Genomic DNA, 26,569 nt, shown 5'->3' on the forward strand with positions numbered 1-26,569 from the left:
ACTACTGCTATGACAAAGTTTGTGGTGAGTTCATAGTACTGATGAGGTAGAGGAAGCAAAAATGAAAAACCTTCATCGAGGTGAAGTTTCTCTGCCTGTCGAACACGAACTCCATCTCCACGTATTCCAGCGAGTCGTTTTTCCAGCCCAGGTAGTCATAGCCAGGCCACACGCTGTACTCGTGGGTCCGTGTGAAGTCATCTTGGCCGATCACGCCGTCCGTCAGCTGACCCAGGCCGCCGAAAAGCTTCCTATCGGATGACAAAGCAGTCAGTAAACAGGAAACGCTGATATGTGATGTGTGTACGAGTGCAGCAAAGAGAGACCCACCCCCTTTCGTGTACTCCATCATATGTGGAGTCATTGAGGTTGGCGATGGGATAACCCGGCGGTTGCATCCGCTGACCCTCTGGAGCGCTGTAGGATATCAGCCCATCTGAAACCAGGAGGAGTGGAAAGTTAAAGGTGCAGTTCATCCCATTTCACTGTTATCTCACCACAATAAGATCCCACAGCTGCACTCAGAACAGCAAACTTTCAACCTTCATGACAACAGTGTGAGGATCGCACTCACATCATTCAAATTCCTGTTTTTGCTCGATATAAGGATCTGATAAACAGCAGTGTTTGTTAAATAAAAGTGTTGCTTGTGGATGAAAAACAGTTGTTTATGGACATTAAAAGCTTTTATGTTGACATGAAGAGGTTTACTTGTCTCTGAGGAAGCGTAAACAGTCTCTAATGGCAGTTGAGCTGACGAAAACGCACATTAACAAGGAAACTGTGTGTTTATGTGTCCTACCGTCCCATGAACAGCCGTACAGCTCCACTCTCATGCAGACGGTGGTGGACAGTCTGGTCACGGGGAGCAGCCGGACGTAGCGGGTGACTATCGGAGGGCGGAGGTCCTTTATGACAGAGGTGTAGGCGTCTTTGTTTCCCTCAATAATCTGTACACAGATATCAGGGATACAAAGAAGACCATCACACCAGGAGTACAGAAAGATTAAACCCCTGGAACATCTGTTCAATCAGTAGGTTAATAGTGTTGTTACAAGTTGTCATGTGACATGTTTTGACTTTATAGCCATCTTTATACAGTCCATTGATTTTCAGAGAATTGCTTGACAAACAGTGTCCTGGCCAGGTGAGGCCTGTGCCCTCATTATTCAGTGACAAATGAACCAGACAAGAGATCTGGAGTTGATTCCAAGTGCTGAACTTGTGTTTGGAAGGTGTGCATTGGACCTCCCAAAGAGACATTGGTGCAAGTGAAGGAGGGATTTTTTTAGGCTGAAAAACAAACAAACAATAAAGCTATTAAAGCAACACGTTCCCACTCCCAAAGTGTAACATTTTATGCTAGGTGACAAATAGTCGGTATATTACGATTTCAGCCACCCAACGCTATATTACGAGTTCGGAAAAGAACCGTTGGAACGAATCCACACATGTACATTTATTTTACTTAAATTGCTTTGGAAAACACTATTTAACACGATTAAGGTGTCGGTTACGATTAGGGATAAGGTTAGGGTTAGGGCTGGAATACACGGCTGGAACATGTCTTACCGTGGGAGCTTCATTCTATTCGATTTCATCCACAATCCAGCGCGTAGCATAGGAACGCAGAAGGTCACCTTTCACATTCCCATGGAACACCTCAGGATTTGACAAATCGTCGGTATATTAGGCATTGGGAGTGAGAATGGGCTAATTAAAGAGATAAAAACGTTGCTATCTAGCCACTTTTATAGGTTTTGTGTTACTTTTGTTAAATCCCTTGATTTAGACCAGAAGGTGTGCATTTCAGTCACATTTTGATTGCTTGATTAAAATCCACTGTGATGGTGTCTAGAGGAAAATTTGTGCCTGACAATAGGGAGTTAAATATGCTGCAATATTAGAGAGAGAGCCCCAGTGAGCAAACAACCTGCTACGAGCAGCGCTTGGCAATAGAGACCACCGACAAAATCAAGATCAGGGAGGGGCAGCGACCAACGATTGGTGCATCTGATATCCCTGTGTTGGTGTTTTTTCTGCATCATCATAACAATGTGTGTCCAGGATCAACATTGAAAGTGACCAGTCACATTGTTGTGATGTCACAGCTTTGTATTATGGGGTAAAAAAGAAAAAAAAAGGCTATGTTTATAAGAAACGCTCTGTTTTCTTTATTAATCTATACAATCGAATAAAAATATTATCAGGTTAGCTTCTGTTAGCCAAATTTAGTTTGCTCATGTAAGTTTGCTAGTGATACTTTTAAAATAATTAACTAACTTCTTGGCCAGTGCAAACTGAAAGCTGATTGGTCAGTTGCAACGTAGATCCTGGACCAACATTATTATAATGATGCAGGAAAATCTCTTTAAAAAGACAAGAAAAGCTATGCTAAACAAATACAAAACGCAAACACACCCTAAATGAGCAGAATTATCGAACAAAGTGACAAAAACCACAAAAATAATCACAAATAGATGCAAAAGGACGGTGAGGATGATGCCAAATTTATGTTCACAAGAAAATAATATATATATTTTTTAATATTCACTGCCTCTCACACAGTGCCCCTGCACAACTGCACGTGTAGAAATAAGCAGCCGAACATTCAAAGCAAAGAAGACAAGCTTGAGAGTTTCTGCTGACGGCATGCATCAGTTACTCCTCAGCGGATGTTTCCGGGCTTCATTTCCTAAAGTGAAAAAAAGCACCCTGAGAAATTTGGAATGTGAATCTTTGTGCTGCTGGGCACAAAATAACCAGAAATCTGCACAGACTCTGGGAAGTTCCCCATGTGAATGTGAGGGAGGAGCCTCAGATCAAAAACATGATTCTGGTGTTTTAAATTGTTCTAACAGTGTTGCGTAGCTGCGAGGACCTCAAATGCCAACAGGAAGCTGGCGTGTAAATGTAATTTCCTCTGATATGAATATGAATGACCAGAAGCAGCTTAGAGTGAAAAACGAGAGGAAAAAAATCCTGTTCGTTTCTTTTTTTCTTCCTCTTTCTCCAGTCTTCCCTCCATCAGTCCTCACGTATTTCCTCCTATTCTTCCTTCGGCTCAGACCCTTCTCATGTCCCATTTTTCAGTCTGTTTCCTCTCTCCTCTCATTAAGTCCTTTTTGTAAGATATTTGGGTCACTCACCTCGTTCCCCTGCCGATTCCTCCAGGACTTCCACAGCTTGCCGTCCCTGCTGTAGTTTACGCGATACTCTCGGGCAAACTCATTCCCAGAGTTCCTGATATATCGTCCCTGAGTACCAATAACCGTCAGAAAGGTGAGTCTGCCGAGATCCACCTAAAAAGAAAATTCCAGCAAAAGGCTTTCGGTCAAATCTTGTAACATGCGAGTAACCTAAAAACTAAAGGCTGCATTTAAAGATAATATTGTATCATTAACGTGGGAAAATGGTTCACCCCAAAAGTATAGAGGCAAGCCGTCCACACATCTGGTTGTTAATCCTGCAATTTTAATGTCAAGAGGCATGCAGCTTCCAAATACGAGATGCATTTAAGTCAGAGATCTATAACAGGCTTCAAAGTTGGTTTTTATCGTGAGCTGAGTGTTTGCAGCGTCTCAGGATTTTTGTTGCATTTCTACAGAAATCGGCCCATAAAGAAAACTGTAAAAACTAAAGATGCTCTGTGTGCCTTTACTCAACAGTGTGCACACAAAAACCTCTGCAACATCACAAAATTATTTTCAGGTTTTAGATTTTTTAATTACTTTCCTCATTTTAACATATAAAACGTATGTCAATATACAGATATTAAAGCGACTTAAACAGATGTGAAGTGTAAGAATGTCTGAATCGCATAAATATCATGTGAAACTGAGGATTTTCCATACAGTCTTTGATGTCCACAGATGACTGTGACTCAGATTCTCTCCTTTGATATTTAAATACCTACAGCTTCACACTGCAGCATTCACACATGTGGCGCAGTATCGATACCACCAACTTTATTAAAAGATCGCTCAGTTGTGAAGGTAAGTATTTCTTTGTCTTCCACTCGTCCCACAAGTCAGCTGTTATACACAGATTTAGCCAGTTTGTAATAACAGCCTTCTCTGGGTAACACATGAGCTTCTAGATTTATCCAAAGAATAACTTTGTAGACCACACACAGACTTCACCTTTAAATCAGAATGTACTGAATTTAGCTGCTTTGCAAAGCACTTAAATATTGTGTTACACTCTGAAACCTCAGATTCTGATCCACTGTGATCTTTTCACCCGTTCTCATGTTACACTGACTGTGCAGCGCCACTTTCTCCTGCATGCACGACACCTTCTTACTTATGGAGTAGAACTTCGCCACATAACAAATGCAGGTACCCGGACATGACTGAGCACGCTTCAGACACAAACCTCGAGGTACTGACTGACTGATGGCAGCGCTGCAGGACACCAGGCGCCGTCTCCCTCCTCACGATTCAACCTGCACACGCACACACACACAAACACATAAACCACACTTGCACAAGTTTAACCAAAAGATGGAGTTCTAAAATCTTCAAATTTTTATTTGACTTCATTCTAAAGCATATTTAATCAATTTTTGTATCTCACAATTCCATTTCAGGTTTTTCTTTTTTTCTTTATTCAAGAGTTAAAAACAATAAAAGACACTTTTTTAAAACCAGTCGACTTAACCTTTAAGCCACACCTACCTGGCGTACTGTGGTCCTGTTGTTTCGTGCCATTGGCTGGATGCTTTGAGCGCATCATCTTTGATCCGTCGATCCTCCATGCCCAAGGGGTAGCGACAGTGTGCTGGAAAAACACATTCACAATTTTATTTTTATGTGTTTTGCAAGGACGGATTATAGACCTTTACAAATGAAACATTTTATTGAGTTGTAACTGTTTAAATTGGCTCGTTCCAGAGGATGGATTTAGATTTAAAATCAAGATGGGGTAAAGTGGGGTTTGTGTGTGTGTGCCTGTGTGCCTGTGTACCGGGATCAATCTGTCCGATGGCTGCTGTAGCTTGAAGGATCAGCAGCAAGAAGAGGTGCATGATGGTCCGCCGATCACACCAACACACACGCTACATCTCTGCGAGACACAGAAAAAACAACATGAACATCTGCAGCTGACAGCGAATGACGGCTCAGACAACAAGGGAATAAAGTGTTACAGTAAACATTTTTTTGGAAACCCATCCCTCTATTTTCTTCATTTTATCCAATTCAGGGTTGTAGTCGGGCTGGAGCTTATTCCCCGGACAGGCCGCCAATCACATCGAGACAGACAACCATTTACACCTATAGCCAATTAAGAATACCCAGCTAACCTAACGAGGATGTCTCTTGACAGTGGGAGGAAGCCAAGAGTGCGTGTAAAGAACTCATTCCAAAACAGGAAAAGCGCTAACCACTGCAGAACCACGTTGACTTCTTTTGCGAAATCTCTTTGCAATTTTTGCACGTTTTTAGGAAAATTATGAGGAAAGTTTCAGTAAACTGACCCATAAAATACAGCATTATTTTGTCTTTAAGTTGACATGCCAATTTGCACATATGCAAAGACCATTACTGCCATTGTAAAATAAAAAAGGTCCTATAAACACATAACTAGAATAGATGTTTAAGTTTTTGATTTTGCCCGCCATCGTCACCCAAAGTTGACAATCATAGTACATGAACGAATTTTTGACGTCTCCTGTGTGATGATGAATTTTTGAAGAACTCTGCTTTTGTTGTTTTTTGCTGCTCCTATCCTTAATCCCTCCTTAAAATGATTTATTCCCTCTAATCCCATTTTATCCAGCAACATATTTTCATCTGTTTCTAATTTATCTACGTTTAAAGAATCATTCTACGGTTTACTATAAAATCTAAAGTCTTTCAGCTATCATATCCCTCGTTTGAGGCTTGAATAGACGTGAATCCCTCATTCAAGCAGAACTCTGGAGATTTAGGTGTTCCATTGTGCACATTAAGAGTAATTTAACTGATTATCTGACACTAAAACATTGAAAACTGCAATTTCCTCCAAACAAAACAAACAAAATCTTTGTTTTCGCTGTAGGAAGTCGACTGTCTCCAGCGGTCACTGTTTTACACAACTGCAGCAGGATGGATGGACGAGGAGGAGTCTGAATGACTCCTACCGTCATTTACGAGAGGACTGTTCGTGTGTGTGTGTGTGTGTGTGTTTGATTTCGCAACGTTATTGCTGTTGGAGCGGAGTAGTTTATAAACACTGGACGCAAACAGCATCCCACTCACAGAGGTTATGCAACACTAAAGAACACACACATACATACACACGCACACGAACACACCCCTATTGTTGCACACAAAGCATTTCAAGCATAAATACATAGACACATATAGAAAAACTACAACCGCTGTCTACTCGTATTGTCTTGTTCTCTACATTCACTCTGTGTAAAGTTCTCGGGGTCAGAACAGCTGGGCAGGCGAGAAAGACGGGGTGATAGAGAGACAGGAGGACAGAAAAAGAAAATAGACAGGAAAAAAGACAAAGAGAGGAAGAAAGAACGCAGACAGCGGTTTGAGGCCGAGGGCCGATAAGAAAATGAAGAAAAGGAGAGAAACACAAAGAGAGGAGGAGGAGGGAGGGAGGTGAGCAAGGTGGGGAGGACAACAATGGGTGGAAGGGAGAAGCAAAGAGAGAGAGGACAGCGTTAAAGTCAAACACGAACTTCCAGGTTTTTTAAACTCTTTTGGGATCAGAGCGGAATTTGACCCTGATGCTAACCCAGTAAAGGTGCACCACGGACCAGTTTATGTCCGACACTATTTTCACACAAGGTGTCGCAGATAAATACAACAAAATAAAACCAGTACTGGTACCAAAAAAGAAGATTAATTCATAACACACAGGAAAAGACCCAGGGAAACAGAGTTAACGATAAAAACAATTAAAAAAATAACACTTAAAAACCGATAAAAACCCTAAATTTTACACCTGTGCCTGAACTCGCGGGCCCAGTACCAAACAACTCACGGACTGGTACCGGTCTGTGGGCAGGGGGTTGGGGACTGCTGGTCTAGACCAAAATACTAAATTTTGCTCTACAAGGGCCTGATATCCACTTCCGAGGACACTATACTGCCACTGTTCTATCGAAATGTAAAGCAAATGTCCTCATATGTCAGTCTAATTTCTCTCAGAAACAAAAATCAGGTAAAAAGAAAAAAAAAATCAGGTAATTCTTTGTTTTTACATTCATCAGGTCCCAAGAGAAACTGAAAATGCATGCCATGAAAGAGTTCAGGTCTTAGGAGGTTAAAAGTAAAAAAGAAAGTAAACTCCATCTGCAGAACAATCACAGTGGCTCTGTCTGACTTGAGACCAGGGGGAGACACAAACTTCTCTTGCAGCACAGTTCTGGTACCAGACCTCACTTATAAAATATAGAAAAGTTACTGTAGTTAAGTTTAGTTTCTCCTTTTTTTGTCAAAGCCACAGGGAGCTTCAGATTCAAGACCCTCTGCTCTACAATGAAATGAAAAACACAAAGAAGGATCACGTCTGATGCGTCCAGTTTATGTCGTGATGACTTCAACAGGCAAAATCTGAAACTGACCATGAATCAAAACCTTTGCTGTCTGTCCTTGTGGCAAACATCCAGCTCAGCGCTAACAGGAGTTAAAGACGGGAAGCCTTGCCATCTTGACATGGATGTGAATGTTTCGGTCTGTAGACACAACAGGCTGCAGCAGCTGATTGCAGACTTGCATGTTTTTCTGCACATACTGACTGTTCTTAAATACCAGAGAATCCAGTCTGTTCCTGAAACAATCGTTCTCCCTCTCTCTCTCTCTTTTTTTCCCTAATGAAAAACTCCCTGCTCTGCCTTCAGGAAGTGAGTTCATTCACTTTAGCCGAGCTGAAGAAGAAGTGGTTCACGTTTGTTTTCTAGCAACGACTGGGGGAGAAGGAGGGAGCTTTATGTAATGCGTTGGCTGAACCTCAGATTCCTGCTCTGTTGCTCATCTCTACAGCAAAATCACATGACGAGAGAGTGAGAGAGAGAAAATAACAGAGAGAAAAAGACAGTAAAAGAGACAAAGAGAAGTCAGAGAGAAACAAAAAAGTAACCCTTGGAAGAATCTAATGAAGACCGATACTGAACTGTTTTTGTAACAAATAAGTGATGAAAAAAAATCTGCTTCATTATAAGCAAATTATAAATAACTTCCTGGAGTATTTCTTGACCTCTCGAGCCACCATGACAAACAGACCATTTAGTTTTTTCAGGCTCGCTATAAATAAACCAGATTTCTGGAAATTAAATCGCCGTAAAACAACTTTGGGGCATCAAGCCTTGCAATTACATGCCTTACCAAAGTGTGCACATTATGTAACTAGGTCCTGCTCTCTAAACAACACAGGAGATTGTTTGTCAGTGTCTATGCATCATCCACGTCTTTGTTTAGATCTGAACTACTTTAAAGGTCTGTGTTCGCTTTAGACCACTGTTCTAGATGAGTGTGCAACATGAGAGCGATACAGTAAATGGGTCAATTGTGGACTTGGCAAAGGGCCTTTTGTGTTTTTTTCAAACTTCTCTGCTGCTGAGAGCAGCATAAATCAAGTTTAGGGTTAGCTCAAGCAGGCTACAAAGTCCAGAAAATCGCAGCAGATCAGCTGGGATCAGCCTACATTACCCGATCGCTTTACTGATACTGCTCTATGGATCCAATTGGCAAATCTCATCTAAATTGCTCTAGCATGTCCACAGTTGATGCAGATCTGCATCCTGCTTTCAATGTCATGATCTGTTCAATTCATACCAAACCACATTCACTATCTATAAAATACTTTTGCCACTTTTACTTTTAAAGCAGCAACGGGGAGACACAAAAGAACCATGACAATTAAAAGATGACTTAAAATCACAGTCAGTATCTCACAATGGGACAAAGGCTAGGGAGCAAAGGTGTATTTTTAAATGAGATTTAAGTCTGCCTGGTGTGCAGTGGCAAATTGTGCCACAAATGAAAAAGCAACTGTCACGTCTGAGTTTTCTCTTCAGAATCAGCAAAAGTATCTGGTCTGCTGACCTGAGTGAACGAAGACATGTGGGTCCAGCAATTTACACAGATAAGAGACTTTAAAAAAAAAAATTCAGTTTGATTCAGTTCAATTTCAAATAATATTTGAGTGGAGAGCCGACAACAATCATCTATGTGGATGAACATCCTTTTAAAGAGGAAGAAATCTCTGGCAGAACGAGGCTCAGGGAGGGGCAGCCATCTGTCTCGACCCGCTGGGGTTTGAGGGGAAAGAGATGGGAAAAAAACAGGAGCATAGAGAGATCACACACAACAAACAAAATGAAAAAAGAAAAACACTGCAGGAAAGAGCAGGCAAAAGTTAGTAACATGCAATAGCTGTACAATAAATGCAATGCCAGTGAAAAGAGGTGAGAGGAGAAGAAATGTTCAGTGCAACCTGGGAAAGTCCCCCAGCAGTCTGAGCCGACAACTAAGTGATGGTTCAAGGTAACCTGATCCAGTCCTAACTATAAGCATTATCCAAAAAGAACATTTAAACCGCTCTTAACATTAGAGAGGGTGCGCGTCTCTGAGTGCACACTGGGAGCTGGTTCCACAGGAGAGGGGCTGGATTCTGCTTCCCATTCTTCTTTTGGAAACTCTAGGAGCCACAAGTTATTGATGCCTGACCTGTTCTGTAGAGGGGTCTTGCTGCTGCTTTTCCAGAGCAGAGCCTTACTGCCAAATATAAATTATTGCAGATGGAAATAACAACCTTCTTTTGACCAAAAACCTCCGAACTGTAAATCTGCAGCACTGACAGAAAGCACAAATGGGTTTAGCAGGTCTATGTACCCACCTGAGTGTAATAGAAAACAGTGATCAAAACTGACACCATCACAAAGCCTAAAAAGAACATGATCGAAACTAGTGAAAGGAAATTTACGCATTTAAAAAACTGGATTCATTAAATAGTGTGATATTTTTTAAAAGCATTTCCGTTCTGCATCAATACAGAGATTAATGTGTAATAAATTAACACACAATATAGCTGAAGATAGTTTGCATCAAACAAGTATGTTATCATAAAAGAAAAGTACAGAAAGACTAGTTTTGTTCAGCGCACTCTGGTCTGTGGGGCATTTATTCAATAACTTTAAATCTTATTAAAATCAGAGTCACATTATATGGATGCATACAAACTGTCTTTGTTTCAATTATGCAGAACTTGCACTTTGAGATTCTTTGCCTAGCCCAGCTATGTGTGCTTTAAATGATTACATCACTGCTTAGTCACAGTCACTCTGACAAACCATTGTTTGAACATGGGTGTTTCCAGTATAGAAACCATTGTGCAGGATGCTCAGGCTCATGTCCAGCTAATGTGCACTTTTGCATTACATAAAAAAAGACAATGTTATTTTGTAACAGATAAACTATAGATATATAGAAGAATAGCTATGTACTCAGACTATTTGCTGTTAGTACCAAAGTTCAGCATAAAAATATATTTAAAGTAGGGCTGCCACAAACGATTATTTTGATAATCGACTAGTCACCGATTATTTTTGCAATTAGTCGACTAATCAGATCATGCATCCATTGGACGTAAAACGTACAGCTTATTGCACCAGCAGCATCTGCTCTTATATAACTACCATTAGCTTACAGCTTTAAGTGTTTAAGGTATGTGCTAACTAAACACAAAGACAAGATGAGTTTATTAAATTTTAATGAAATTTGCAGATTGTTTCGGTGGAGTTTAATAAACTCAGCCGTCTGCTCCCTGCTATCTAAAATATAACAGGACACCGGAGTATATTCTCGACCATCTCACACTTCTGATAATCAGTTGTCTGCTTGACGTTTATTCAGCTGCGTAGAAACTATAACTTTAATCTCAAACCGATTTACTCAGGAACAAATAAAATACAAAAAAAAAGCCAAACAATAACATTTGTAAGTTATCTAAGTGACTTATATATGTTTAACCTGAGTAGCGAAAGACGGCGGTGGGTTTGAAAACGATTTGCCGGGAGTCCGGTGTTCTCACGGGCTCTAGTTAGCCTTGAACCCCGGCTAGCTATCGAGCTAGTGGGTAACAGACGTCTCCGAAAACGTCGGAGCGCTTTTTAAAATATGTGGTGTCTTGATAAACTGAGCAGATATTTGAGGTTTACACAGCTACATTCTCATCTGAAAATATGTTAAACGTTTATTTTGTGACCGAGAAAGAATAATACAAGTAATACTAAAACTAACTAGCTGCCGCCATTGTTGGAAACTGAGCTGGGCCGCGCTATGAATTCTGGGACACAGTTTCTTCTTCGGGATTTAACGGCAGCTGGTATCCTTGTACATGCTGTGCTGCCATCTTCTGTTTCTGTCCGTTATTACACTCTTAAATCCTACTACTTATTCCTGCATCTTTTGGGATCTTACAAAGCTTCAAATGACGCGTCGACTATTAAATTAGTTGTCGACGATTTTGATAGTCGACGTAATCGTGACTGGTCGACTAATCGTGGCAGCCCTAATTTAAAGTACTGCATTTTTCGCACTATAAGGTGCAGTTAAAATCCTTTAATTTTCCCAAAAATCGACAGTGCACCTTACAATCCCGTGCGCCTTATGTATGAATTCTGGTTGTGCTTACTGACCATGAACCGATCTTATGTGGTACACGGCACTCAAAAATCTGTCAAAAAATGTTTCAGTACAACTTTGGTAAGCTACGAAGCCGCACCGCTTGATGGATAGTCAGAGCATTACGGCTAGCGCTTCAGGTTCCAAAGTCAAACGAACATTGCGGCATCACTGAGAGTTAAAAACTGTTTACATTCTTTCATCTGTAATAAAATGTTCAGCGTTGCTGCTTTACCAGGTGTAACAGTTACGTTTAACATCCATGGATCCATGAAAACAGAATTTATTAAATTTAACGGAGTTAGAAGTTAGTTAGCTCGCTAGTTTCTACCTAAACATGATATAGCATGTTCTGACAGAGATTTCTGAAAAAATTAAAATGTACAGCTTTTCTATCACTTCCAACATAAATGAAGACAGAAAACTAAACAGCAGTGACGTTTGTAGGGTTGTTGAAGTTGGACTAGCTGTTATATAACGATGCGACATGATAGCTAGTGACACAGCTATGTTAGCTATGTTAAACACAGTGAAGCTAGAGGATGAATAGTAACTTTTTTCCACTCGATAAAAGTTAACAGACGAAAGCCAAATCAGTTCCACACCACTGAAGTTGCAGCATTTTTACAAACCAATTTTGGTTCATCTGTCATTCAACGATCCGCTTTCGCCCTTCTCATTCTCCGTCGTCGCCATGCTTCTTCTGCCATGTGCGTATGAAAACAAAGGCACTGGGTATGCACTTTTTACCCATATTCTATCGCGATATTTAAATTTTTTTATCATTGCCTAATATTATACCGGTATTACTGTGAATGGTATGATATGACCCAGCCATACATGAGGGTTCCTGATGTTTAGGGACAAATGCAATTGCATGGCAGGATGCTGTAAACGGACCAAACTTCAGTCAGGAGAACAACTGAGATAATCCATCCACAATACGAGGTTAGTCAATAATATACTGCAACAACATGGGAATAGAGCAGCTGCAAGAGAATTCAACATTAATGAATCAATGGTACAGAAGTGGAGGTGGGAGTTTGACTGACTGTTTTGTTTCGCTTAATGCACCTTATATTCCATATAATCCTTATGTATGAAAAAAGACCCGTTCATCGACAGTGCGCCTTATGGTCCAAAAAATACGGTAACTAAAGTAAAAATATTATCCTCATTTCCAGTGGTTTTGGGCATTGGTATTTACAATTCACACACTACACCATGATTGCTAAAGCCACAGTTCAGAAAAGTAGTAAACACTTTTAATGCAAACGTGACCAACAGGTGTTTAAAAAGGTTAGAATGGCAGCCACGTGGGAATGGGATTTTATAAAGTAACTGGAACCACCCAAAGGAAAAAGAAACGATCATCAGTTTAAACCAGTATGAAAAAGTTGACTGCCGCCAAAAATAGTCACAAAATACTAACAAACTACAATTATGTTCATAAATGGGCATGGCCATTAGAACGCATTCATACCTTTACTTTTACTTCAAGTACATTTTCCTTATTATACAGAGTAAACCATCATTGTCCTTCTCTAATTCCCCTTACTTAATCCTCTCTCCCTATTTTTCTTTTCCTCTCCCTCTGTCCCTCATTTCTCTCTCCTCCCTCCTCCCGTCAGAACAAACTGAAGCCAAAAGCCTCAACATTCCAAACATTCAACGCAACCCAGACCTCTCTCTCTCGCTCTCTTTCTGTCTTTCTCTCCTTCTGTGTCTCTCGCTCACACAAACACACAGGAATCCACATGCCTTTCTCCAAGGCTCTCTCTCTCGCTTACAGCTACACACAGGAATCTACATCTCTCTCTCTCTCTCTCTCTCTCTCTCTCTCTGGTTGATGGGGTGAATGAGACAGAGTTCACTGAGAGCAAAACTGAACAGACCCACCGAGAACACAATAGAAACCATTAGTAACAAACACTGACCTAAAATTATCTGTCGTTATGCCTGACTTCACTTTAGGGAAAAGGGATCTTTGAGCAAGACTTTATTATAAACCAATCAAACACACACACACACACACACACACATATTCTAGGTGATACCACAATCCCACTCTTTTGTCAAGGACTATGGACACAATGTTTTAATTGTCTTTATGATGAGTTTCTGTAGTTTAAAGCCTTTAAATGCATAAATGTGTTAATTAAAAATGATTTTTTTCAATTGTGATTGCTTCTATGAATCCCAGAGCCATGTTAGCTGGTCTGTATCGCTCTCCATCGAATCACCATTCTAATGAACAAAAACATCTTTCTGTGTATTCTCACTAGCACTATATTATGTACCCATGTTCAACTGCTTGCTTATGCACATTTCTAATTTGCCAATTACATGGAACCAAGTCAACGCATTTAAGATCTGCTGAAGCTCAAACCAAGTATAAGACCGAGGAAAAAAACGTTTGGCAAGACTCTGAACGCAGCATGGTTGTTGGTTGGTGCTGCATATTTCAAAAACTTCTGATCTACTGGGATTTTCCCACACAACCATCTCTAAGGTATGCAAGAAAGTATCTCTGAATGTGCAACACATTGAACCTTAAAGCAGATGGGCTACATTAGCAGAAGACCACACCGTGTGCCACTTGGCACACACGGGTTCACAAAAACAGAAACAATGGAAGTAGAGACTGATGTATATACTGATATAGGATTTTAAGACCAATACTCATGCCGATACTTGGTGATTCAAAAATCTGACATGTCGTTCAAAACACAAGTTGCCAGTAGGAAAGTTACCTGTGGAACATTAAAACTCATGACATGTCTGAAGGGCATTTCTCCTTTAGCTTTTAATTGGCCATTAAAATGCCAATACCATGTTGATATAGCAGTCAGGGTCTAAACAGAAGTTTGGAAAAAATGTTGCCTGGTCTGATGTTTCTCAATTTTTGCTGCGACATTCTGACATGGTCAAAATTTGGTGTAAACAACATGAAAGCATGAATTCATCTTCTCCTGCATCAACAGTATAATGGTTTGAGTGATACTTTCCATTTTTTAGCATCCTTTGGGTCCCTTAGTACCACTTTAGCATGGTATGAACACCACAGTCTGAGTATTCTTCTGATGGCTGCTTCAGCCAGGATAATGTGCCATGTCACAAAGCTTAAATAATCTCAAACTGGTTTCTTGAAATAAGCCAGTGATTTGTAGTAGCTGGTAATCAAATGGCCTCCACAGTCACCAGATCTCCAGCAGAGCACCTTTGGGATGTATTGGAATGGGAGCTTTGCATCATGTATGTGCAACTGACAAATCTGTAGCAGCTGTGCGATGCTATCAAGTCAATATGAATCAAAATCTGCTGTAAAGCCTTTCTGTCACTGCAGCAATGTCTGCCTGATTATGCAACACAATAAATGAGGCTGCGCTCACACAATCATAGAGGCCTGTTGGGTCCAGATTGTAATGGAACACACCATCAAGTTGTTAGACGGTAAAGACTCCCAGCTGCTTATCAACAGAAACAACAGAGCAACTGCACGAGAAATAAAACTTCCATAATTAGACTCATGAAGAGATTCTCTTATCAAAACCGTACCACACGACCGAGAGCAGCCAAATTCAGATGTGTGCTCACCGTCAAAACATTTTGCGCCATCCTTCTTCCCAGTGTTTTCCTTCAAATAGCACTGTAGACATATCGAAAGCCAAAAGAGGGTTTTTTCATCTGTTTGTGGGTTGTGATAAACATAGACTCATGGCCATCCATAAAACCCTCGCTTTAGGCTACATTCACAGAAAATCTGCCGCTTTTATTTTCTATCCACAGCAGTGTGAGTTAAGTTTGGTGATACTCAGGTCACAAGATGTCTAGACTTCAAGTTCAAACTGGGCTAAAACACACACACACAAAAGAAGCTATACACAGCTTTCACAGTGCTGACCATGCTGTGCAAATCAACTGTAAAATCTGTGGAGTCCTTTCTTAAGTTCATTTCATATGCAAGCACAGCTATGAGCAGAAACAGTGCCTGTTCAGTCTGTGCAAAACTTTGTGGTCATTTATTGTTGTCTGCTATAGACTGCTGTCTCTGTTCAGCGCTTTGAGGTCCATGTTTATGTTCTTTTATTAACTTTTCTCACGGAGTGAAACTGCTCTTGGGAGTCAGAAAAACGTTTAAGATGCAAATGTAACCCTGGAGCAGGTGATGGTTGCGAGGTCTGAACTCGAGCCGAGAAGCAGCTGGTTTAGAAAAAGCTGCTGGCATTTGAAGAATGTGAGGAGCGCTTGATTTAACATGTAAAGCTTTGAACTGACAGCAAAGACCAAAGCCAAGTTAAACACAATTAAATACACCAAAAAGTATGAATGGGGGACATGCTAAGCCTAAAACTGGGAAATTCCTGCTAACTCCAAATTTCAAAGACATATTTTACCCGATCTTAACTGATTTGCTAACATCACCTCTGGAAATGTTTGCATTCAAGAGTCACATAGTTTTAATTAGAGCTAAAAGGTGTGTGAAATGTGCAGCTGATGCCAGGAAATGAAAGCAAAGACCAAAATTGGGTCTTTTTTCTTATCTTTACTCATCTTGTGACATCTGGCATTTTCCTTCTAACTTCTGGGTTGAGAACCAAAGAGGTAACGAGTCCCAAAAAGAAAGGCCCATGCATGCAAGCCTCGAGATCTCCTCGCAAGACAAAATCCTCACAACCTGCAATAACAGATAAACTATTTTACTGTACAGTTACTTTTACTGGTATTGGGAATAAGCCCAACTGTATTTTAAACACATGTAGTATCCACCAAGAAATTGACGATAGATGCAGCCCTATGATTGGCAAATAGTCAAACCTTCTGCAAGACGCATTTTATTGACAATATTTGTAGTACATCTTCCTTTTTAACTGTTTCGTCTAGCATGGCTGAGTAACTGCTAAAACTTTCAGTGAGTAAACCATCACAGTTTTCAAACAATTACTCAGAACTGGCCTTGAAGCAGTTCTGAGTAAAAGATTACATAAAACTCTTCAATGTTTTGTTTTGCAAGTGTTGCTTCATTCACATCTTCTTTTTAATTGATTCAGTGCTGCTCTTCTGGAAATCAGATGGAGAATTTGTAACTACTCTGATATCAAAATGTCACTCAAGACTCTGTTGCTTAAGTCTGAATACAAACCCTGGAGACACGACAAAACACATGCAAGCAAGCACACACCTGGAGCCATTTAAAACACACTCAGGACCATACATCCTTAAAGCACTGCAGGTTTATACACATGCATGCACCTACATGCAAGCAGTACACACACAGATATACACACACAGGTATGCAGGGTATCATAATTCTGTCAGGAGTGGTTGGAGGTGGAGGGAGCAGACGACTCCTCTCTCTCAGGAGGCTCAGTGAAGTTATCACTGAGCAGACACAAGTTGACGCTGAAGAACTGTAAACTAAAATCTGTTTCTGACATCAAACAGCATTATTCACGACTCCTGTCACTTTAAAAACGGCCACTGTTTGGTTTTTGATACCCAACAGTTTACTGTTTGCACAAATTTCTACAGCACAGAGTACATTAACTTTAATGTGACGGTCCAGGCAGATGGCAGAACTAGGTCTCGTTTAGCACACGTGGACTACAGACATCCCAGGATGCACTTGGTGAGATGCAGAGTAAACCCAGTCTGTCACCAGATGATTACACAGACCACAGAGTTGCATGAGCTAAAGATCAACTGGCATATTCAAGGGCTGAAGTAAATCTGGCATTCATTTGCTTTATTTCATCCATTACTGGTGATAAAAACTCACCAGGGGCCTGTGCTAACAAGCAAATTCAACATACCCAGTACAGCCCTTCCTCGGTTGCTTTTACTGACCCTAACACTAAAAACCAGGTTTAGCAGTCACATGAAAGTGGTTAGGAACTCAGATAAATACAGATAAACCATTCAAGTCAACCTTAACCCTTCAAAAGAAAGAGGCCGTGTTGTCAGCACATAACCAGTCACAAACTTGTACAGATCCATGTGTAGCAGCATGGCATTTAAAGCCAAGAAAGTAAGGTGTCACAAGAAGGAAAAACACAACCTATCTAAGATCTGACTTCAGTTTAACTGACACATTGCTTGTATTAAGGTAGCTATTCTCATGGAGTGCAAGACAATGTTCCCTTGTGTTCTTCAAGCTCCAGTTCCTGAGGTTTTAAACCAGCTGTGAGCAAGTACAAAAAAAAAAAACAATTTGAAAAAGTCTGTAGGTTTACTTACTCATTTTAACTGTTCAGTCAACAGGGGAAAACTGCAATGAGTCAAGTTGTTCATGAGAATCTATACTCCTTATGGATGATTATCACGGAACGTAAGAGACTTCAGACATTCTTTAAAAACTATGTAATCTCTCACTACACAGGACGGGGATTTTCAGAAATGGTTGATGCTGTTTTCTGGAGAAGTGATGGGTCAGCAGGTGGTGGTTATTATGGGGATAAACCCTAGTAAGACTTGAATAAAAACTCAGGAGAACTCAGGAGAACTGAAAAAGAGTGACTTAACTGTTGAATATACCTATCTGCATATTTACCAGCCTGACTTGCATGCATGGGCAGGAGAGAAATTTCTTAATGAGCCAAAAAGCTATAAACCAACAGCTAACATCCCAAAGTGCATTCAGGGCATCTTTGGATTCAAACCAAACCCTTCTGCAAATCAACTAGTCAAATCCACTCAGCAGACTCATAAATGTGCAGTTCAACTCATCTTATAGACTTTTAGCAAAAGTACAGCAGCACTGATTTAGGAAATTGTAAAAAATGCATAAAAACAAGTTATTTTTTATACATAAGTATAGGTATTGATTCTTTAATTTGATTACCAGAAGATGTAATACACCAAAATGGAGTGTACTAACAAACTACTAATTTACCTGTCTGATTGGACTAATAGATTAGATCAACCAATTACCAACCCACTTGTCACAAATCGGCTGCAAGAATCCAAACCAAAATCCAAAAAGGTGTCTCAGGGTGGGTCGTCAACAATTGGTCTAATTGATTAAATGGTAAATGGTAAATGGCCTGCATTTGTATAGCGCTTTTCTAGTCCATAGGACCCCAAAGCGCTTTACACTACATTCAGTCATTCACCCATTCACACACACATTCACACACTGGCGATAGCAAGCTACATTGTAGCCACATTGTAGCGACTTTAGAAAGAATCCTCATCAAGTTTGTGGCAACAGTCAGATAGATGCAACTACAAAAATCAAGATGCTACAAATAATTAAAATCAGTGTGCTCGACAAAATGCAAGGGACACTTACCTCATATTATCTGGATTTAGTTAACAAAGCTACACAGGAAAGTTTAAAAGATCACTGAAGAGGGGAAGTCAGGAAAGGTCTGTCCTGATCGTAATCAGTCTCATAGTCACCATAAGGAGGGTGTGATACATCACTGAGGATTGTTCACCCTTTCCTCACCCTGCAGGACTAACAAAGGTGTCAATGATCTTACTGGAAGTAAACGGGTGGGAATATGACCGCTACATTAACCACAGCTGAAGCAAAACACATTCAGTAACTAGTGACTTCACATGATTCTCCAGCAAACTTTTCAGTGGCAAGTCGTTCATTTGGAAATTGAAGCTTGTAAAATAACAATGTTTTTATGTGGGTACTTTGCAGCAACAGTTAAACCAGCCATTAAGGACTGTTATGAGAGAGTTACTTGAAAATGATTGAGCAAGAAATGGATCCCACACTGCAAGAAATATGAACAAAAGCTGTGAATGGGAGTGTCGGCGGTTGAAAAGTCCTTCTATAAGACTTCTAATAATGCAGAGTAGCTACACACAGTATTTGAGAGTGCAGTGACAAGTTGTTTTTCTTATTTTAAAACCAGATAAGACTCAGTCTCAGAGCAGACAGTGCACAAACCACCAGAGCATCCCTTTGGCAATTTACAGAAATGTAATTTTAATAAAGTTGTGATAGGCACGGACGATTTCAGTCAATATCATCTTCTCTCAGCAGCTGCCATGTTGGCCGTTCTTCTTCTGCTCTTCATGTGCCTTGCACAGATCCACTCTAACAGATCCTCCTTGTGGTTTCTTAAGGGTTTAATGAGCTGCTGGCTGCAGCCTGGCTGGTGGAAACTCAATACACTTAAACATGGGCTCCTTTAAACTTATCTGTAATCTGTTCCTTCGGCTCCAACCGCAGCTACTATCTGCACACATTTCTCCAAAAACTATTGTGGAAGTTTCCTGTAAGTGTTTGTGTTTTTCAGTGCGTCTGTGGTGGGATTTCTATAAAAAGGCTTTACGTGAATGTCGTAATAATACCTGACGAGAAGGTCGAAGAATTTATGTGGTAACTTAATGACCTGAAGTTAAATTACTTCGGATAACTTTTTCTAAACTTGTGAAAGATTTAGTTGGGCGAAGGATGATATATCATATTATATATTATAGCATTATATAATATATAACATGCGAGATACAATCTAAAAAAAGGTCTACTTTTTCCTAGATTCCCACAGATAGATGGCTTTATTGGCTCCAGATTGAGCTGGATAGATTTTAGAAGAGATGCGACTCCAATGCCGTGCATATTGTAAGTCTGATGATCCTTTATGGGAAAGCCAGAGCGTTCATCGAGATTCTTGAAGATGGTTTGACGTCATCTTGTTAACGTTCAGCTCAAAGCCAGGCTCAGAGTGCAGAGAGGCCAAAGCATTAAAACAAAGACTATTTGGCTGTAAAGTGACTATCCCCTGCTTTCTATCAACACATCGACGGTGTAGGTTACCGCGCCAAGGTTTACAGACATCAGTGCATATGCAGATAAAAGAAAGTCTGAGCAGCATCTCTCTGCTTTCTCTTTAGCACTTTCCGCCAGTGGCTTGTTGCCACTCAGAGTCCAACTACACACTTCCCATCTGGGGACTCTCAGACAGTATCAATTCTTTCTCTGTAGCAAAACTGTAAAAGCAAACATGCTACATCTTTTAGCATGAATGTGAATCGCTTTGGCTCAGCACCAATATCTTCTTTAAAAAAGGGAAATAAAAATTGAAAAGAGAGGGAAATGGTCATTACCAACAGATAGACCAAAATAGATACCCAGACTTGCTATTTAAATGTTCTTAACACCTTCAACACCTTCTCACGTTTGACTGAAAACACAAGGTTTCATCACTCAAACAATGCAAACCAATGTAAGATCTTTACTTTGTACCAAGGCTCTGTACAAGGGAAATATCTGCATTTTCATACCTTTTTTCCTCTTTTTTGGTGCCCTTTGTTGACTCACAATGGAGCAAAGAATAATGAAGGTTAGTTTACTATTGCGCTCATAAGATGAGCTTGTCTTTGGTGGGGTTTTTTGACACCCAAGAAACAGTTTCTTCCTGTAAACAATTAGATTTGACTTTTGTCACAGTTTTACACAGAGCTAAGGTACAGACTTCTGCATCAATGCTCCCTCAGTGTTTTCCCACACTTCACTATATTAACAGCCACCCAAGTATACTTGGCAACTAATTTAAGCAGTTTCTTTGTATACAAAGGGAGAACAAATAAGTTTGAAAGTTCAGCTGCTGGTAAACAACTAGCCACGGTCTCACTGCACAGACATGCCTCTATGCCAAGCTCACCAAGATTGCAGAGCAAAACCGAGACTGTCGCCAGCTGTAGTACAAGACGGAGGAGTTGGAGAGACTCACTGGAGAGGCACCAGGTTACATTGCTATCTGTTACTTGACTGTCACAAAGAACGTGGCCAGTGTAACATTTGCAGAGTCCTTTCTGCTAGAAAAGAAATCTAAATCGGTGAAGAACGCCACAACATCAATATTTCTTGAGAAATGGGGCTCTCGCCAAATATTTTCCCAGTTAACAGAGTTAATAAAGTTTTACATGTGGAGACTACAAAACTTTTGCAGGTCTTTGTCTCAGTTGACTTTTTTTCCACCTCCCCAAGAATCACCTCAGTATCATGTGATTTAAGGTGAAGGTTTAGGCATCATGAGCTTATGATGACAGCAGTAGCAGTGCAAGATCGGATCCTGCTTGTTATATTCTCGGCTGCTGCTACACTCAAACATGACCTATACTTCTTTAATAAGAGTAATATACTGCACAGTTGGTATAAGAATCATCAAGTTGAGCAGAGTGAAGCGTCTTTCATTGCTTTTCTTTGTGAGTGAGCTGAGGTGTCAGCTCTCACAGTGTGAGCCAAACACTGAGCTCCTGCTCTTGTGCAATCACTCTCTCCATGTAGCTCCAGGCTGCTCTCAGAGTCTCCTCAAGAAACAACAAATGAAATTTTTACCATCTCACGTCATAAACATGAAGCCACTTAAATACCTGCAGGGGTCGGATAGTCACTGACTCAACTCCAGACTGATAGAAATAACGTTGTTCTTTGTTTGGGGGTGGGGTACTTCTCACTGTTAATTACTTTTTAGAGAAATCGCTTTATCTACAAAATGTCAGAAAACAATGTCTCCATTTGTGTCTAAGTGTCCTAAAATATCAGTTCACTGTAATCTAAACAGCACGTTCTCTCATTAGAGAAGCTGGAAGCAGAGACTGCGTCACATTGTTGGTCGATAAGTAGTTTCCAAATAAACCACTTGTATTATTTACTGTTAGTCATAGATATTCACAAACTGGCAGTATTTAAATCCCTTTCTCACAGTGGGCTCAACTTAAGCCTGTATAATTTATAACATTTGTTGTAAGTCAGGCTGATGAAGTGAGTTTTGCTTTAAGTACCATAACTAACCAAGCTGTGTATTAAACGTTAGTGTCAAAGGTTTGTGGTCACCTTCTTTGCAGTTTGCTGGTTATTTGTTGGTTTGCTGATCATTACACTGATTTGGGGACTTTTAAAGGGAGTCCGATTTTATGACTTTGCTCCCTTTCGAGAGCTTTTCAGCAGAATATTTCAGACAATAGAAAGTTTAGTTAGTATCAGTAAATGAAGGCATCGATAAATAGTCTGTATTTTAGGACTTTAGCATCAGTGTACCTAAAAAAATGCAAAGAAAAAGTTGCTTCATTAATATTTTGACACTAATTTTGGAAACTTGTGCAATGTGTCTGTGAGCTGAACAGCTATATTTTTCCACTACAAAGTAGGTTGGTGCTATAGGTTTATAGGTTTTTACTTGCCTGTTTGTTAGAAGGATTACTCAAAAAGTCATGGATGGATTTCTTTCTTCTTCTTCTGCAGAGGTGGGGTTTGGCCCAGCTTAGGGCAGATTAACTTTTGGACTTGTTCCAGATCTACACATTTTTGAAAAGTTCCTTTACTACTGAGAGATAAAGCAAATTTAATAACGGGACAAATCAAACTGAAAAAACAAAAACAAAAAACTGGGACACATCATCTTGATGAGCTCAAGAAAATCTCATAAACTACCTCCAGATCCTTCTGGACTCGGTTCATGCATGGTGTGGAGGGGATTTTCAGCCTTGCACCGCTCTCCTCTTTCTTGTATTCTGTACTCTCTTATTATTCCAAACATCGGCTGTTGGGGAAATGCATCTAAAGCTCACGCTTATCGAATTTCTAAATCTACATCAAACTAAACTGTCAACAGATGTTCTTTTGCTAAACCCTCAAATGTCTCTTTCTTAAGTTTAGATACTAACACATCCCCGGCAATAACACAGCTTAGATATTATGAAAGCCTGGAATTATTTACAGGCAGGGAACATATAAAATATGTGTCAGATGAGTAAAAGAGAGCTGTTAACAACTTAAAAATTTGAAAGGAAAAAAGTTACAGCCATAACTGATGTGGAAACCATGTTTTTTCCATTACAACTGTGTCAATATTGTTCAAGAAGACTTTTGACCACTGTGCTGAGACTGGCACCACTGGCTCAGTGTTTAAGACTGTCGCCTGACAGCAACAGGGTCCTGGGTTCAAACCAACCTGGGCAGGGCCTTTGAGTGGGCAGTATGCATGTTCTTCCTGTGGTTTTCTCTGGAAGCGCCAGTTTCTCCTGCCCTACTGCCATTGAAAAACATGTTAGGTTAATGCTGCCTGTGTGAGCCAGTAACACATCCACAAAACATGATTCTTAATATTAAAACCTCTTCCTGGTTAAAGGAATAAGATAACAGCGCAGTAAATAAGAACACCATGACCTTGATTTATTAATTTTCAACATTAAGTGGCAAAAATACTTGGTAAATGTAGTATCATCATCATTTTTGTCCACAACCTGCATGTTTTTGGTCATATTTGTTCATTTGTGTTTGCATTCTGCTTTTGCATATATTTACTTTTGAGCCACAGATGAAATAAGGTTTGATGATGATCATAGCGATACGGAAAACAAACGTACTGGGGTTTGCACTTCAAGGTCTGCTGCTGTGAGCCATAAGTTCATCCTTGTAACGTGAGCTGACTCAGTGCTGAACATGAAAATAAACCAAACATGATCCCACTGCAGGTGAAGAGGTCAGCAGCAGCACGCACACATGGACCTGCATGCAAATACACTGTACATGCAAAGCTTACAATAACACAGCAGACTAAAAACTTTTACACCAAAGTTCTGTAGACGCACCTCTGCATGCAGGACTCTCACAATGCAACCGAAAATCCTGCTCTCTGATTGGCAAATCCTATGTGTGCTCACTTGAAGCAGTTAACAAGCTGTTCTAAATTAAACGGCAACAGTACCTGTCTGCTGTCTGACTGGTGACATTAACTTACTGTAAACTGCAAACACATGCAATGTCTTTGCACACAAACATGATAATGAGCTCTCTCTTTACACGATAACAACATAACCACAGCAGTTCACAGTAAAATATACAGAAGACCTCATTTACTCCTCTATTTAAGCTCTGTGATTTATGCTCACTTTGGTGTAAATACCTGGCTTTGATTAACTTTTCACTTTGGTGCTAAACCTGTTACACATTGTTCCTTTAAAAGGCTTCACAGCTTCTGCCATTAAAGGACTTTTCTAGCTCAGTAATGCATCTGCATATATATTATCAACAGAAATACAAACACAAACTAATGCACAGCGAGCTGTTCTGCACTTGTCTGCATCCTGCAATACTTTATTTCATTCAACACAAATTGTGCATCCCCATCAACAGCCTATAGAACTTTACCATTTACTTCACTGAAGGGTAAGGAGTCGTTAACCGGTGCTGCAGGGAGGCTGGTGCCAAAAGGTTTTTAGTATTTTTTTCACTATCATCAAGTCGTTTGCACCACTGGTTGGTATTTCACATTAGACCAGTAACATATTTTAACCCTGGGGTCCCCTCACCCCTATAGAGTGTGCTAGTACAATTTATAAACATCTAGAACCAGATGAGGTCCAAACACGAATCTACAAGTGAGCCATGAAGTTGGTCAGTTTGTTTAAAAAAAAGCTATCACTAAAGAAGTCATCAGTCATCATCCAGGTTAAAACTCCTTCAGTCTGTGTGAAGCAACCTATTGTCAAATCATAGGGAATATTTGAAAACGCAACAACATAAAAAGATGTAATGAATAAGTATCTAACCAAATCAGAAGACAACAATCGAGCACCCCTACAGCGCATGATGTTAAACATAATCTGGAAGAGGGATGATTGTGAAACAGGACAGAACTATACTTCTATCACCTTCTCTTTTAGGGAAAAAAAACATTTCTATACCTTGAAACTTGAAACACATCATGACCAACTGAACTAAAACATCTAACCTTGTGGGCTTTTTCAATATCGTACTTTTCATCTTCAAGTTTTACGTTAAACAGTTTAGTTTTGCCTTTATGTCCTAAAAGATTAATAGTAATTCACTGACTATTTTATTTCCTGCACATTTTTCTACAGTATTCCCAGAATTTTCAAACTCCTCCTCTCTGTAAACCTAATCACACCTTTGTTTTCTGACATGTCTCTTGTTCGGACGGTAGGATTAGTAGGTCAATTAGTAAATATCTATTTGCAGCTGGTTGCATCATGTCTTGATTATTTTTCCTGCATCTTTCTCAATACAACAGAGATATGTCCCATCTCATCTAGGCCTCAATATAAAGAATCTGATTTCTGCCCTGTTACCATCATGCACTTTCATCATCACGAGTTTTCCCGCAGCGTGGATCCTCCGCTCTCAGTCCTTTCAAACCCACAGAAAGTGTCAGCTGTTTTACCTGTCCGCAGTTTCCCTCCGGGTCCACACCAGCAGCGAGCCTCTCTCCGCTTCGATTCGTTTTTCTCGGAGTGCAGTCCGGCTCCTCTTGAGTTTGTTGTCGGAGACAGACGTAGGAGCTCACAGGATCATGGTGGACAAAACTAACGGTGGCTTTACCTCCCGGATGCTTCACTTACGCGACTTTTTACTTTACTTCTTTTGCTCTTATTCTACTTTTAACGCAGCAGTTTGTTGAAAGAAGAAGACATACACCAAGGAGAGAGGGACAGAAAAAAAGTTTCTGTGTATTTACATCACATCCCGTTTCCGAAGAGGCGGAGGAGGAGGAGGAGGAAGGCAATGAGCCCCCTGAGTGTCTGACATCTGAGCCTGGAGGACATGCGCACAAGAGCCCTATGAAGGGGACTACGGAGGGAAGATAGGGCTTTTACATCAACGTGATGTAAAGTGCAACGTGTTATTATCATAGTACTTACACAGAGCTGCACTTTCAGCTGTTGAATAGCGCCATATTTAGCGGCACAATGGCTACTGAATGCCGCTAAATATCCGAAATACGCTTAGTTCACTGTTCGGTCGCACATTAAAAACCTTACAGATCCATTCATTTGATTTATTGATTTTTAAACGCTTGAAAACAAATGAAGTTCAGCAACCAGTTAAAAAACTGCCTTAAATTACCACATGACATGCATTAGTACTAGTACATAAGTACTTCATGGTTTTCTCCCCTAGTTACATTTACTTGAACATTGCTGGACTTACTGTTTGAAGAAAACATTTTAGT

The 26,569-nt window shown here is 40.2% G+C and overlaps 1 protein-coding gene across 3 annotated transcripts in view; it reads right to left on the reverse strand.

The window, feature by feature from the left end:
* ddr2l (discoidin domain receptor family, member 2, like) overlaps positions 1–26,118 on the reverse strand; it is a 33,270-nt gene extending 7,152 nt beyond the window's left edge. For 2 of the 3 annotated variants that reach the window (XM_005730618.2, XM_005730616.2), the window contains exons 1-8: positions 25,781–26,118; positions 4,969–5,067; positions 4,680–4,782; positions 4,378–4,447; positions 3,150–3,302; positions 803–950; positions 331–436; positions 71–251 (exon numbers count right to left, since the gene is read on the reverse strand). In XM_005730618.2, coding sequence (XP_005730675.1) covers positions 71–251; positions 331–436; positions 803–950; positions 3,150–3,302; positions 4,378–4,447; positions 4,680–4,782; positions 4,969–5,029 — 822 coding nt within the window. In that variant the 5' untranslated portion in view covers positions 5,030–5,067; positions 25,781–26,118. Of the gene's footprint in view, positions 1–70; positions 252–330; positions 437–802; positions 951–3,149; positions 3,303–4,377; positions 4,448–4,679; positions 4,783–4,968; positions 5,068–17,867; positions 17,898–25,780 lie in introns of those variants that run through there. The other variant, XM_005730617.1, reaches the window with a different exon arrangement.
* Positions 26,119–26,569: the final 451 nt, after the last annotated feature.

This window comes from Pundamilia nyererei, unplaced genomic scaffold (assembly GCF_000239375.1).
Source record: "Pundamilia nyererei isolate P.nyererei 1_Seehausen unplaced genomic scaffold, PunNye1.0 scaffold00038, whole genome shotgun sequence".
Taxonomy (NCBI): Eukaryota; Metazoa; Chordata; class Actinopteri; order Cichliformes; family Cichlidae; genus Pundamilia; species Pundamilia nyererei.